Here is a 16993-nt window from a genome sequence, read left to right on the forward strand (position 1 = left end):
TGCAGAAAATGATAGGCTGCTCAGCTAAAATGATCGCAAATGCTTTAAAATGGTAACCAAAACCTGAAAGACGTGGAAGAAAGCGAAAAACTACCATTCGTATGGATAGAAGAATAGCCAAAATGGCAAGGACTCAGCCAACAATCAGCTCCAGGAAGATCAAAGACGGTCTAAAGTTACCTGTGAGTACTGTTACAATTAGCTTGGCTTCACATAGGCGTCTTCTATCTGCAAGAAGCCCCCGCAAAGTCCCACTGTTGGAAAAAAGACATGTGCTGAAGAGGTTACAATTTGCCAAAGAGCACATTGACTGGCCTAAAGAGACATTTTGTAGACTGGTGAGGGTAATATTGTTCTTTTTGGGTCTAGTGGCCGGAGACAGCTTGTCAGACGACCCCCAAACACTGAATTCAAGCCACAGTACATTGTGAAAACAGTGAAGCATGGTGGTGCAAGCATCATGACATGGGGATGCTTCTCATACTGCGGTGTTGGGCCTATTTATCGCATGCCAGGGATCATGGATCAGTTTGAATACATCAGAATACTTGAAGAGGTCATGCTGCCTTAGGCCGAGAGCGGTCTGTGGTATGCCGGGCTGGATTCCTGTTCAGAGCAGGAGCGCACGGCGTCATTGGTTGCTATGACGCCGTGCGCTTCATGCTGCCGCTGCACTACAGTAATACACTCGTATGATCTATACGAGTGTATTACTGTACAGCAACGGCGTCAGGAAGCGCACGGCGTCATAGCAACCAATGACGCCGTGCGCTCCTGCTCTGAACAGGAATCCAGCCCGTCGGAACACTGCCGTGTGCATTCGGCCTTATGCTGAAGAGGAAATGCCCTTGAAATGGGTGTTCCAACAAGACAACGACCCCAAACACACCAGTAAACATGCAACATCTTGGTTCCAGAACAACAAGATTGACGTTATGGAGTAGCCAGCCCAATCCCCGGATCTTAATCCAATAGAAAACTTGTGGGATGACATAAAAAATGTAGTTTCTGAGGCAAAACCAAGAAATAGAGAAGAACTGTGGAATGTAGTCCAATCATCCTGGGCTGGAATACCTGTTCACAGCTGCCAGAAGTTGGTTGACTCCATGCAACACAGATGTACAGCAGTTCTCAGAAACACTGGTTATACAACTAAATATTAGTTAAGTGATTCAAAGGAAAGCAAAATCTTCAAATATTTTTCAGTTTATATAGTGAATGTTTGAGTTTGTAAAGAAGAATACAAACACTGATATTTTTTTCTAATATTCTAATCGCTTATCTTCAAAAATTTCTTTTGAGGAACACAAATGTATTATTTATTTTCATGTTTTGATTTGGAATAGAATGTGTAGTGTTCCCAATGCATTTGTGTGTATGGAAATAAAAGCTATTAGAAGGATTTTGAGCTTTATTCACTTTTTTAAACACTGCTATTATTTTGAACACAACTGTATGTCTTGACGGCAGTTAGCACATATTTCTACATGATGTTTTAAAGCTGCAGGAGTGGGGAGCCTGCTATCAGTGACAGCATGGCCCCCATAGAGAAGACAGAGACAGGTCCCTGCCTTCCCCATCGCTACATACACAGCACTCGATGAACTCAGTCATTGCGCATTGCCGCTTCCTGCTCTGGTCCTAGCAGATGATAAATTTTTAAAAAAAGACAAACTGAATGGAAAAAATATGGCTTTCAAAGACCTTTTACAAAAAAAAAAAGAGGGGGTGGGTAAATGGTCCGGTCTAGAATTGGATAATTAGGGCTACTTTCACACTCGTGTTTGGTACGGATCTGCACAGATGGATCCGTTCAGATAATACAGCCGCATGCATCCATTCATAATGAATCCGTTTGTATTATCTGTAACATAGCCAAATCCGTCTTGAACACAATTGAAATTCAATGGGGGACGGATCCGTTTTCTATTGTGCCATATTGTCAGTGAAAACGGATCCGTCCCCATTGACTTACATTGTGTTATCCGTTTGCCTCCGCATTGTCACGCAAGCAGCGTTTTGGTGTCCACCTTCTGGGCGGAATGGAGGCAAACTGGTGCATTCTGAACGGATCCTTATCCATTCAGAATGCATTAGGGCAAAACTGATCCGTTTTGGACCGCTTGTGAGAGCCCTGAACGGATCTCACAAACGGAAACCAAAACGCGAGTGTGAAAGTAGCCTGATGCTCCAGTACTGCATACAGTACTTTTACTTTTTTTCTGTATTAAAAAAAAACGGATGCAAAATGTCCATTTTTTTTCCCCTGGTGACGGACTGATCAGAAAAATGAAACCAGCCTTAGGTTTTTAGTTTTTTTTTTTTCTTTTGAGAAGCCACTGGGGGGAAAATGTCACAAAACGCCATACTTGTGTAGCATTCTGCATTTTAATAAAAACTGCTACTGTGTAAATACAGTGTAAAGATGCAGCAAATTTATCAAATTGGCTTATACTGGATGATAAATTACTTTACACTAGCTTCCTTTGCTCCATAATTATGGCACATTGGTGCAACTTAAAAGGGTTGTGCAGCCAGTACATATTGAAGACCTATCCTCTGAATAGCTCATCAGTATCTGATCTGTGGGGGTCCTACTCCTGGCACCTCCGCCAATACGGGTGCGTTCACATCATGTTTTATGCCTCCATTTGACGTATATGTTAGGGGGAAAAAAAGGATACAAAAACACAGCACACCATGTTCTTGTATCCTGCACAGTCCGGAAAAAAACGGAAAAAAAAAATCATCTATTTTTTTTGGTAAAATGCAACTCTGCAGTGAATGGATGCCACTGTATGGCATCAGTCTGAGGTATCCGTTTAACATATACATTTTTGTAGACCTAAAACACATGGGAAAAGCATCATGTGAACCTAACCTAAGCTATTTGAAATAGAGGCAGCGCTCGTACGAGCACTACTTCAAGATTACACTACGTGTCATTTTATGTGTAGTGGTGACGCAGTGTAATTACAAGTGCTTGTTCCATTCAAGTGAATAAAAAAGCGCTTGTAATTACACTGCGTCCCCGAGAGAACAGTGTAAGGGCTCATTCACACGACCGTGGTTTGGTTCTGCACCCGAGCTGCATTTTTTTCGACTCTGGTGCGGACTCATTCACTTCAATGGGGCCTCTAAAGATGCGGATAGCACTCCGTTGCTCTGTTCTGTGGCCCCGCAAAAAATATGAGCCATGTCCTATTCTTGTCCGTTTTGCGGACAAGAATAGGTATTTCTATAAGGGGCCGTCTGTTCCGTTCATTACGGAAGGCACACGGGCGGCATCCATGTTTTGCGGATCTGCAATTTGCGGACCGCAAAACACTGCATGGTCGTGTGAATAAGCCCTGATCTTGTGGCAGTAGTAGCTTCAAACAGCTGATCGGCAAGGTGCCAGGAGTCAGACCCCCACCAATCATATATACCGATTGCCTGTCCTGAGGATAGGTCTTTAATATGTACTGGCTGCACAACCTCATTAAGTCCTGACCCCATGTCCCCTTTTCCTGTGTACCATGGCCCCTTGTAGTACAGAGTGTCTTATATGCATAATCAATGGGACGTAAAGCAGGTATGCCAGTTATTGGAGCAGATGAAGCCAGAATTGTGGCGTATTTAGCTTAATAAATTTCCCCTTACGTATTTAGACACTTCCTCATTTTACTATAGACTTTTAGCTAACATCTACTTGCAGTGTTTTAGCCCAATGACATCACCAGTGAAAACACTGCAAGATTGTGTGTAAACTGGCAGTTTCCAAAGTGGCAAGGATAGTACAACTTTCACCAGCTAAAAGGGGCTTTTGTGGGCAGATGTGCCTATAGTAGAGAACCTCAAACACAATATAACATTTTATTCTGTAGGCCTATAAACCAACCATATTACCCCATTATACATATTCCATGATCCAATGTTTCTTCTGTGGTTACAGCTTATGGTAAAATTACTCTCCCATCTACACAGTTGATGAGGTAGAAAAAGACGTCCTTCAAGTCCAACCTATAATCCCACTGTGCAGTTACCCCACATGGGGGAGACTCCTTCCTGACTCCAAGTATGGCACAAGAATAAATGCCTGGAGAAACTTGATTTTACTAGAAATACCCATAACTTGTAATATTAATACATCCATTATCCTACAGTAAAAAATTCTGTCTGTTTATGGTAAAAACGTCTTACCTGTAGATGGCATTCAACCAGTTTAACTTCCCTCATACTGAAGACTTTCTTACTGGTCGAATTTCCTTTTTTCTTCAGATCCTCATCTGGTCTGCATATATGATGACTATTTTAAAGTTTTGTTTTTGAGACCCAACATTAAGAGGGATTTTATATATATATATATATATATATATATATATATATATATATATATATACACCCCTTTAACTCTAAGAAAGTCAGGATCCAGGAGACACTGTAAATAGTCCACACAGTAGTTGTTGCATTAATGTTACTTGGTCTTTTACCATCCTTTCCAGCTCAAACTCCCTGGATTCTCATTCAAAGCCAAATTTACTTAATTACGAAGTTAACAAAATGCTGCAAACAAATGGTGAACCAGCAGTTCCTCTTTCTGCAGTCACACAAAATGAATCGTATGCTACATGAGATGATCAACGCTAGAAAGAATGGCACTACAGAGTGATCTGAGGATAGCGGACTACCTTGGCTTACATACGTCACCTCCCACAACAAGGATAATAGCCCTCGTATTTCCTGACCTCCAGAACCCTGTGTAATTGTCCGATTCCCCCAAATTCATCATAGATGCTCCTGGTTTTGTTTTTCATTTTGCTTTCTTCTGTGCTTATTGCAGTTTGTTTTATTAGCTACCCTGCACAGCTACTTGTATTTTTATCGCTCTTACCATTTCATGTACAGCTGTAGCCTCGCATAGACCTGTGTGTCGGGAAATGTAATGTCATTGTATTGCCTCTTCTATATGCTCTAAGTATCTTGGAGATGCCCCTAGAAGCACACTGTTAACCTGCCATGTGACGGTGTAAAACCTGAGTTCTGTTTGAGTACATGATTGGAAACACTAAGAAGCTAGTTTGCATTACGATTTCCCTGATCAAGCCTGTAAGCTTTTTGTGTAGATGTTCATAATAATGTAGGATTGTATTTTTAGTCCATCATGTCTGGGTGCGACTAAAAATTTGACGTAAAATAATCTTTTTTTAACCGGGGATGAGAAGGAAAGGGTCTGTGTTATTTGTGTATAGTCAGTGACCAAAACCTATGCTTCATAGCCAACCATTGGCTGTGCTTACCAAATACATTACGTTAAGCCTCTTTAAAGCATGAACTGCTACTCTGACTCGCTAATAATTGAAAGCCAAAGTGTTCTGCAAGTCTCCTTGTAATTTAACCATGGGCATTGCTTCTAATGTGATGCTAGACTGTAGGTTATAACTTCTCAAATGCTATACTTTCCCTTATAAACTAAAAGGGTATTCCAGTTAAGTTATCTCTTATACACATGATATGGTATAACTGTTAGATTGCTGGGGGTCCTACAGCTGGGACCCCCACCATTCACGAGAACCTGCAAATGAATGGAGTGGCAGGTCGGGCATGCATACTGCTGCTCCATTCATCTCTACGGGAGTTCCAGAGACAGCCATAGAGATGAATGGAAAGGAGATGTCTCATCTGGACATTAATGTCCGATAGGCTTGGGTACAGCCTCTGAGATCTGCTCCTATATCTAGAATGGGATCCTGGTAGTGGGACTTAGGGCCCCGTTTAGAGATGGGATCAAAAGCTGTAATTTTTTTCTTGTAGCTTTAGTATATCCTGAAATTAGAAACTAAAAATCACTGGCTTATTCATTGTGATGAGGTTTAAAGCCCTATAGAATGGAATCACTTTTTGAATTTAAGATGAAAATTATAAAAGCCATTCTAGAGTAACGCACATAGAAGTAAATGCCTACTATATGTAATACATGTAGTAATAGGAAAATGAGCGAGCACTCATACACTTGGCAACCAACCATGTGCAGAAAATATTTATTAAATCCCCATAAAATACAAATAATAAAATTTATAAGAAAAATGTAGCAATATTATCCAACTTTACAGTCACATATATTGTGGTAGATATGATCGATACTATATTCGATAAAAATATTCGATAAATTGAATGGTAAAAAATTCAATGTTGAAATATTCGATAGAATATTCGATACCACTCAATAGTGTCGATAAATTCAATAATATATATATATACACCAAAAAACTTCAAGTATATGCTGTTATTTGGGAAAGAGGGGGTATTATCTTCTAGCGCTCTATCCCAATTTGGGAAACTGAATGTCACAGAAAATGCTGTAGGTGTATTCACTGGGATTGCAATATGTTCATAAAGTGTCCACAGGAATCCTGATAATGTGAAAAGTCTCTTATAGCATATCCTTTTATGGTCGATATGAGCTTTGGATTGAAGAAAACTTTAAATCGATATTTGGCTTACCGTCTAGCGTCTGCTGTCTCCCTATTGCTTCAATGGAGCTTTAAATATTTGCCGGCTTATTCAGTCGCTCCATACAGCAAGCTGGTTTAAATTTCGCGGGAGTTCCAAAGATCGCGGGAGTTACCGCAATTTCCTTTGGTGCAGCTTTCGACGATAAGAATAGTTAATCCTTTACTGTAGAAATTTTCTTCTGTATGGCCATACAGTATTATCGGAGGCTTTTCAATGCAGGTACATCACTTGTTTCACCATACGCGTTACGGGTAGATTCACTCTCCCTTCCTCAGTGGTATTTAATAAATATTTTCTGCACATGTCAATCTGGTTGCCAAGTGTATGAGTGCTCGCTCATTTTCCTATTACTACATTTGCCTTTAAGAGAGGGTGGGGTGATTACCTCTATATGAGCTTGCAGCACCATACCTTAACTACTTGCTAGTGAGCCACCACAACCTACCACTATTTTTTATATGTAATACATGTTGGTGCCCTATGTAGAACTGCTTAAAGGGAATGTGTCATCAGAAAATGACCAAGTGTTTAAGCTAAAAACATTGATTTATAGATTTTTTTTTTTTTTGTGATTTTAGTTTTTAATTTTCTATGTCAATATCTACATAAAAAAATAAAATTAAAGCCTGCAGTTTTTACATTGGCCACTAGGTCTAATATTATGTGACACTTTTTGGTCTATACAGATCTGCTTATCATTAATTTTACTGCAGTTATCTGCTTATCATTACTGACAGGATTACAATAGCAGATTATATATATATATAATCACAGGAGCCACCATTCACAATAGATGGTGATCAAAGCTGATATACTCCTTCCTGACCTCTGCACTGGTCACAGTGCATGAAAACTCTCATCCAGGTCCTCTCCTATCCACTGTGTCTACGGCCCATGTAACTGACGTAAAGCATATCTCTAAATGTTGGTGAGAGCAGCTCAGGTAAGATGGCAGCTAACATAATCCTGTACAGAAAATCAGAAAATAAAAACTGACAAGGAAAAAGAATATTTGTTGCTATCCGGTTTTAACTGGCAGAAAAAACATTTTGGTCCACATTCCCTTTAAGTCATGTTTTGCACCATTTCCTTATCATACCATTGATCTGCAGCTTTTGGCTCGCTTTGGCAGTGCAATTGGTTTCCAGCAGTGGTGGATATGAAAGTCATCCTAATCAATGGTCGTCGATAAATGGTTATTCATGAGGTTACTACGTTTGACTCTCGACCTTTTCTACATCTTGATTAGCCAGAATAACTGGGCGGATTTAGATGGCCTTCTTAATATAACTATGGCACTGGATAAAATCCTTGTTAGATTCCAGATGTGGGTGATCTTGGACATGCTTAGAATCAAAGGCTTGAAGGTGTCCTGCGTGTGCTGCCCAGCTTCCAACCAGTAGGAGTTACAGGCTCTGTGTAACATATTGTGACCCCAGCATTTGATATAAACCCTTTTTCAAACAAAGACATGGGAAATGCCACAGACAATCTGCCTTAGGTAATAGAAATAGATGTTCAGCTGTCAGATTGTAGCATAGGTATAGCAAACAGTTGTTTTTATGCTTTAGAGATTCTAAGACTTTTGTATTGTTAAAAGGAGTTTAGAAAACATTGATCATTTTATATATTGTCTTTAGAATTAGAAATGTTTATGCTTAAAGGAGATTTTACGTAACTTACAAATAGCTGAAATCTTCTGGAAAAAGGCCTGGCTAGATAAAATTAAAGAAACTATAGATCTTTACAGTATGTATGATGTATGGTTGCTTAGCCCTCAAATAGTTAGCCACTGAGGGCTCGCCATATGCAAAATTTGTATCTAATTCACTTCTTTGTTATGCAGCTTTAGGAATGCCAGTGGCTTGACAGCGGCTGACCTTGCACACTCCCAGGGCTTTCAAGAGTGTGCGCAGTTTCTCCTTAACCTCCAGAACAGTCAGCTGAACGGTTTTTATTACAGCAACTCCTTAAATGGAGTCCACCAAGTCAACTCCCCTAATCATTTTAACGGAGGCGCAATAAGTCGCAAGCGTTCCTTCAATGATTTGGAGGCTTATGCCATCAAGAAGCTTAGAACTGAAGGTCAGAAATTACTTTACTTCACTGTCAGAAATTACTTTACTTTGTGTAACAAATTGTGAACAACAGCAGTTTATATTAACACGCGACATGGGAGTTAGGCCGCGTTCACATATGCGGAGGAGGAAGACTGCCGGAGTTTACGGTTTCTGACATACCTGGATACCATCGTGCACCTCCAGTGTTCTGCTCGTTCATCGGGTAATCGGTAGTGCATCGGTAATGAGTGCCTAATTGTCGGCCCTTAATTGATCAGTGACAGAAGTGAAACAAACTGATCATGACTGATGCTCAAAATATCGGATCAGTTTTTTTTGTTCTGACTCGTTAAGATGACTGTAGTGTTTTACAGATCTGCAAATTGCGGATTCCGGCCCGTGTGCGTTCCGCAATTTTCAGCCTGCACATGGCCAACACTATCATAGAAAATGCCTATTGTCCGCAATTGCGGACTAGAATAGGACATGTTCTATATTTTTCTGTGGGCACGCATCTTTTGCGGCCCCATTCGATATTGTAGAACGGGTGCGGACCTGTTCATACCATCATGTGAATGGGCCCTAAGTGACAGATGGGGTGAAAAAAGCTTTAACTGTATAGCAGTCAGGTGGTGTGCACCTAACCTAAGGATACGTTCACATCTACGTTAAGTTTTTAATTCTTCTGATCCGTCAAAAATAACTGATCGTCTTGTGTCAGTTCCGTCAGACATCCGTTATGCAGTCAGGTCCATAAATATTGGGACATCTACACAATTCTACTATTTTTGGCTCTATACACCACAACAATGGATTTAAAATGAAACAAACTAGATGTGCTTTAACTGCAGACTGTCAGCTTTAATTTGAGGGTATGTACATCCAAATCAGGTGAACGGTGTAGGAATTACAACAGTTTGCATATGTGCCTCCCACTTGTTAAGGGACCAAAAGTAATGGGACAATTGGATTCTCAGCTGTTCCATGGCCAGTTGTGTGTTATTCCCTCATTATCCCAATTACAATGAGCAGATAAAAGGTCCAGAGTTCATTTCAAGTGTGCTGTTTGCATTTGGAATCTGTTGCTGTCCTCTCTCAAGATGAGATCCAAAGAGCTGTCACGATCAGTGAAGCAAGCCATCATTAGGCTGAAAAAACAAATCCATCAGACAGATAGCAAAAACATTAGGCGTGGCCAAAACAACTGTTTGGAACATTCTTAAAAAGGAAGGAACGCACCGGTGAGCTCAGCAACACCAAAAGACCCGGAAGACCACGGAAAACTGTGGTGGATGACCGAAGAATTCTTTCCTGGTGAAGAAAACACCCTTCACAACAGTTGGCCATATCAAGAACACTCTCCAGGAGGTAGGTGTATGTGTGTCAAAGTCAACAATTAAGAGAAGACTTCACCAGAGTGAATACAGAGGGTTCACCACAAGATGTAAGCCATTGGTGAGCCTCAAAAACAGGAAGGCCAGATTAGAGTTTGCCAAACGTCTAAAAAAAGCCTTCACAGTTCAGGAACAACATCCTATGGACAGATGAGACCAAGATCAACTTGTACCAGAGTGATGGGAAGAGAATAGTATGGAGAAGGAAAGGAACTGCTCATGATCATAAGCATACCACCTCATCAATGAAGCATGGTGGTGGTACTGTCATGGCGTGGGCATGTATGGCTGCCAATGGAACTGGTTCTCTTGTATTTATTGATGATGTGACTGCTGACAAAAGCAGCAGGATGAATTCTGAAGTGTTTCGGGCAATATTATCTGCTCATATTCAGCCAAATGCTTCAGAACTCATTGGACGGCGCTTCATAGTGCAGATTGACAATGACACAAAGCATACTGCAAAAGCAACCAAAGAGTTTTTTAAGGGAAAGAAGTGGAATGTTATGCAATGGCCAAGTCAATCACCTGACCTGAATCCGATTGAGCATGCATTTCACTTGCTGAAGACAAAACTGAAGGGAAAATGTTCCAAGAGCAAGCAGGAACTGAAGACAGTTGCAGTAGAGGCCTGGAAGAACATCACCAGGGATGAAACCTAGCGTCTGGTGATGTCTATGCGTTCCAAACTTCAGGCTGTAATTGACTGCAAAGGATTTGCAACCAAGTATTAAAAAGTGAAAGTTTGATTTATGATTATTATTGTCCCATTACTTTTGGCCCCTTAACAAGTAGGAGGCACATATGAAAACTGTTGTAATTCCTACACCGTTCACCTGATTTGGATGTAAATACCCTCAAATTAAAGCTGACAGTCTGCAGTTACAGCACATCTTGTTCGTTTCATTTCAAATCCATTGTTGTGGTGTATAGAGGCAAAAATGTTAGAATTTTGTTGATGTCCCAATATTTATGGACCTGACTGTATATGATAAGCGAAAAAGCCTTCATGCGTGCAGGACTTTTTCTCCTTAACTAATGTCTGATGGAACTGATGCAAAATGATGCTCAAAATAAGGCCGAATGCACACGGCCGTGTTCCGCGGCCGAGAGCGGTCCGTGGTAACCCTGCCAGGATTCCTGCTGACAGCAGGAGCGCACGGCGTCATTGGTTGCTATGACGCCGTGCGCTTCATGCCGCCGCTGCTGTACAGTGATACACTCGTATGATCTATACCAGTGTATCACTGTACAGCAGCGGCTGCTTGAAGCGCACGGCGTCATAGCAACCAATGACGCCGTGCGCTCCTGCTGTCAGCAGGAATCCCGGCCGGGTTACCACGGACCGCTCTCGGCCGTGGAACACGGCTGTGTGCATGAGGCCTTAGTTGGATCAGTTAATTTTTTTTTTTATGTTCTTGTGATAGACCAGAAAAATGGAAAGCTATGATGTGAATTGTGTTGCCCTCAGCGATCTGTGGCAGGTTGCTTCGTGATCTGCCTTTTAATTGTTAGGCTGGGTTTACATACGCGCTGTGAACTCTGGCAGTCTGTTCCTGTGGAGGAACAGACTTCCAGCATTCACTGTATCCAGCATAGCTGGACAACACCGTGCACCGCCGGATTCCCATTCACTGTAATGGGATCCGGCCACTTTCTGGTATGTATGCTGACTTTCGGCTGGACAGAAAATGCTGTGAGTAGTATTTTTTGTCAGGTTGCTTTCCGGCATATACAGTACAGACCAAAAGTTTGGACACACCTTCTCATTCAAAGAGTTTTCTTTATTTTCATGACTGTGAAAATTGTAGATTCACACTGAAGGCATCAAAACTATTATTTAGCATATGTGGAATTATATACATAACAAACAAACAAGTGTGAAACAACTGAAAATGTCATATTCTAGGTTCTTCAAAGTAGGTGTATAACTATGTTCATGTGTGTGTGTGTGTGTGTATATGTGTGTGTATATATACAGTACAGACCAAAAGTTTGGACACACCTTCTCATTCAAAGAGTTTTCTTTTATTTTTATGACTATGAAAATTGTAGATTCACACTGAAGGCATCAGAACTATGAATTAACACATGTGGAATTATATACATAACAAACAAGTGTGAAACCACTAAAAATATGTCATATTCTAGGTTCTTCAAAGTAGCCACCTTTTGCTTTGATTACTGCTTTGCACACTCTTGGCATTCTCTTGATGAGCTTCAAGAGGTAGTCCCCTGAAATGGTTTTCACTTCACAGGTGTGCCCTGTCAGGTTTAATAAGTGGGATTTCTTGCCTTATAAATGAGGTTGGGACCATCAGTTGCGTTGAGGAGAAGTCAGGTGGATACACAGCTGATAGTCCTACTGAATAGACTGTTAGAATTTGTATTATGGCAAGAAAAAAGCAGCTAAGTAAAGAAAAACGAGTGGCCATCATTACTTTAAGAAATGAAGGTCAGTCAGTCAGCCGAAAAATTGGGAAAACTTTGAAAGTAAGGGCTATTTGACCATGAAGGAGAGTGATGGGGTGCTGCGCCAGATGACCTGGCCTCCACAGTCACCGGACCTGAACCCAGTCGAGATGGTTTGGGGTGAGCTGGACCGCAGAGTGAAGGCAAAAGGGCCAACAAGTGCTAAGCATCTCTGGGAACTCCTTCAAGACTGTTGGAAGACCATTTCAGGGGACTACCTCTTGAAGCTCATCAAGAGAATGCCAAGAGTGTGCAAAGCAGTAATCAAAGCAAAATGTGGCTACTTTGAAGAACCTAGAATATGACATATTTTCAGTTGTTTCACACTTGTTATGTATATAATTCCACATGTGTTAATTCATAGTTTTGATGCCTTCAGTGTGAATCTACAATTTTCATAGTCATGAAAATAAAGAAAACTCTTTGAATGAGAAGGTGTGTCCAAACTTTTGGTCTGTACTGTATACCGGATACAGTGAATTACGGCAGTATGTTCCTGTGCCTGAACAGACTGCTGAAGTCCACAGCACATATGGGATTTCATTGCTCCTGTGCTAGCATAAACTTAATTATGTACATGTACACATACGGAGGCAAATACAACCTGCAGGTGACATAAATGCACATCATTTGGCACCAAGAGATTAAAGAGGACCTTTCACCGGTCCTGACCTTATCCTATAACTAGCGGGTTGTGTAGGGCATATTGAAGGGATGTTAAGACGCTTAGTATGTTCCCTATGCACTGCTCTGTTCACCCGCTCTGCCCTCCTTTCTGGTTTCCTGCCTGGTATGTAAAAAAATTTCAGGGGGCGTCTCCTCCATGGCTGTTAGCTGCCCAATCGCAGCGGAAAGCATCACCGCCAGGGAGAAGGAGGCACCTCCCAAGAAATAGGGTTGTCTCCTCCTCCCTGTACCATTGGTATGATTTTACATACCGGTCGAGAAACCAGAGTGGTCGAACACAGCGACGCATAGGAAACATAGTAAGCGCTATAACATACCTTCAGTATGCCCTACACAGCCAGCTAGTTATATGATAATTTCAGGGCCGGGTCCTCTTTAAACTGTGCTTAGACATGCTTTGTGGATCCTGCCAACAGTGTTGTTAAAATTTAAAGCCAGAAAGTGTGCTGGTTTTGTTTGTTGCATTTGTCCTTTCTTTCAGTTTGTTTGCATTAATGTTTTTCAGGAGGCAGCATTTATATTCGGGCTGATTTGGCTGGAGGGGTAGAAGACGAGAGCATGCATGTAGAAAATCACTCAGAGATATCAGGTGGGATTGGGCAGTTTTCTGACAGATGCTGCAACACACAGCTGGTTGAAGATCTGAAACCACAAGAGAACGCATCTGTTAGCCCAGTAAATAATATTTGCACAGTGTCTCCAATGCAAACGCCTTTTCGTTGCATCAGCCAATATGCTTATTTCTGAAAGCTTTCATGTATGAAGTAATGGTATCTCTATCATCCTTCTGATTGTATCATAACTTCATATGTTTTAAAACATAATGCAGACTTTCGGAGGAATCTATATAACCGGGTAAAAAAGGGGCATTAAACTATACAGTACTTGCTTTAAAGTATTACATAGATCTGTTATGCAATTTCCAGGTTCCAACTACTACTATGTAATTTTCTTCAGTTTCTTTGGAACAAGCTGTAAATTTATATGAGTATATATACATTGGACATTTGCTTTTAATGGTATGAATGTTGTGGTTATTAAAATGGGTACAAAATTGAAGTGCGCCTGTTTTGGTTTAAAACGTTTGTGTATTGGTCTAATGTGGATATGGTGAAAGATTCCAGTTAAATTGAGCTTCTTTCAGTTTTTGCTTGGAATTACACTTTAATTTCCAGCCAGCGTAATCCTTTGGAAGGTGGGTCTAGGCTTCATTTTGCCAGAACAGGCATTACATATATGTTAGTTTGCCAGTTTTCAATCATTTTATCTATTGAGGTAGAATCCATGTGAGCTCCCCAGTAGAAACAAACTGTGCAGTACATTGTAACCCTTTTGCTGCCAGTTGTTTGGACATCTTGCACCTCTGATAGCCCAAAAAATCATACTAAAATTTCCTCCCCCTCCCTAAATATATATTCTGAAAATAGACATCCAGCGCATTGTCAAATGCCACTCATCACTTTATACACACAAAGACATCCTTTATGAAACTTTGAGTCAAAGTAAATTTTTTATTTCTTATGAAAGTTGCTATTTGGGGGTAAAAAGTGTGATCCAAGCAAAAAATGATATGGCTCACACATCTAACATACAGTCCAGTTACGCCTAAATTTACAAACAAAATCACCAGAACTGGAAAAATTTTAAGCTAGAAAAAGTAGCAACCTATAAAATACAGGGATTACAGTCCTTTAAAAGTAAGTGCACCCCAATAACCTATATATTTCTTGAAAGCAGACCTCATAATTGCAGTTACCTTCACAGTTGACATGCGTGTCCACCTTCAGGTAACTTTTAAACATAAAAATTATTTACAAAAAAATGCATCAAACCAAGCCTTTGCCCCTAAAACTCACATCCCAGCGGATTGAACATGAAAACAACGTAATATATTAAGGTATGGAAATCTCATACTACAAGCCCATACATCAACAAGAGCTTGTGCTCTTAAGAAACTGGAAGAGACGCCATTTAAAAAATATGATCTACATCTACATATTTGTTAAAAATGTATACTGTATACAGCAAAAAAACTTCGAGGTTACCACCTTCTGTGTGTGCAAAAGATACCTTGTATAAAAGAACTTAATAGTTAATACAAACAACCACCTTCATGCAGCTTTGTAGCAAAAAATGATTAACAGAAATAGGACTAAAAATTTTATATTGTGTTTATGCAAATAAAATGAAGTCTGCAAAAACTAAGATTTGAGTTCATACACATGTATAAATGCTGTGCCTCATGTGTTAAAGAAATGCAAAAGGGGTTGTGCAGGTAGTATATATTGATGACCTATCCTCAGGATAGGTCATAAATATCTGATCGGCGGAGTCCGACACCCCCACTGATCTGCTGTTTGAAGAGGAGGCAGCGCTCCATTAGAGCGCTGCTTCCCCTTCATTACACTGCACCTTGGCTCCCTTGCAGCAGTGGTGCAGTGTAATTACAAGTACTCCCTCCATTCAAGTGAATTGAGCAAGTACTTGTAATTACGTTGTGCTTCCGAGACTATGAGCAGTGTATTGAAGAGGTAGTAGCACTCGCATGGAGCTCCGCCTCCTCTTCAAACAGCTGACCAGCGGGATTGCCGGGTGTCAGACCATCTTAAGGATATGTCATCAATGTATACAGCCTCTACGACCACTTTTAACAAGACACTTTCAGAATGGTATAATATGGGTACTTTATTACTCCCGTGTTATACACACAACATCTGTATCCATAATATTGTTACAAAAAAGTCCCTGTATCACACCTGTCTGAAAAATGTCTGAATACTGTTTTTTATACTTGTATACCTACGGTAATTCAAAATTTATAATTTTTTGAATAGTCAATGAGCAAAAAGGTCTTCTGACGGATGACCTTTTTTTTTCCATCTGTCAGAAATGGATTAGATGTTTATCTCTAGTGATAATAGATATCACTATTATTGCAGTGTGTAACAGGTGTCACTAGAAAAGCAGTATGTATATTTTACTCCATTGAAAGGGTATGGACAGTATAAGCTTTATTGATGTTTGTGTATTTGCGGTGCAGCTTATTTGGCGCTGTGATCCAGGCTTTGGTAAACGTATGGGTCATGACGTCATTAAACTGTATTAGGCAGAGAGACATGAATAGATGAGCAAGCACTAATCTTCACACTCCTTTTTTTGAGGGGGGGGGGGAGAGCTCCCCCCCCCTTCTCCCCCTTCAATATGTGACAGAGGACAAGTATGCTCTCTGATTCATGAGTGTAGGGGTTGATAACAGAAATCCATGTTATTCTCCCCCTGGGGAAATGTACAGCTACACATGCGAGAGAAGACTTTGCATCTCTCTTCTCTATGCAGCTTGTCAGCACTCCCCTGCTGGATGCGCCTCTCCTCCACGTTGGCTGACTGACATCTCAGCTGGCTGAACGGTGTAGCGCTAGTTTCTGTTGGCTTATCTTCGGCTATGTAACAGCTAAAAATGTATGCCAGGTCTTGTTTTAAAGCGGACAATCTCAACTTTAAAATATGATTTGAGGCTCTAGCCGAGATAAGTTGCAAGTTAGAGCATTTAGAATTTTGGTTAGGAATGAAAGCTGAAGCTGTATATAGCTTTCACAGACCTTTCAGCCTGAGATCCAGCCATCCTGCAAGGATATAAGATGCATCCTTGGCAGGGAAAAAGTTAAAGGGGTTGTTTGGCCTTGGAAGTTGACAACCCCTGGGGTCTTCCCCTGGCTCCCTGAACAAACAAAAAATCCACTCGCATGTCCATTCATAGACACGGGTCCTAGAAATTTGACTTGAATAATTAAAGACAATAGATCAAGCCATAAATGGAGGAAGCTAAATCAGTTCAGTCAGCAGTTTAATGTGGTTATATTTATATACCTGAACAATTTGTAGACA

At 40.7% G+C, this 16993-nt stretch overlaps 1 protein-coding gene across 1 annotated transcript in view; it reads left to right on the top strand.

Annotated features, from left to right (window-relative positions):
* ANKRD10 (ankyrin repeat domain 10) overlaps nt 1-16993 on the top strand; it is a 46889-nt gene that overhangs the window by 27213 nt on the left and 2683 nt on the right. Inside the window, exons 4-5 of the mRNA XM_040425216.1 lie at nt 8342-8580; nt 13614-13697. Coding sequence (XP_040281150.1) covers nt 8342-8580; nt 13614-13697 — 323 coding nt within the window. The remainder of the gene's footprint in view (nt 1-8341; nt 8581-13613; nt 13698-16993) is intronic.

The sequence above is a fragment of the Bufo bufo genome, chromosome 3 (genome assembly GCF_905171765.1).
Source record: "Bufo bufo chromosome 3, aBufBuf1.1, whole genome shotgun sequence".
Taxonomy (NCBI): Eukaryota; Metazoa; Chordata; class Amphibia; order Anura; family Bufonidae; genus Bufo; species Bufo bufo.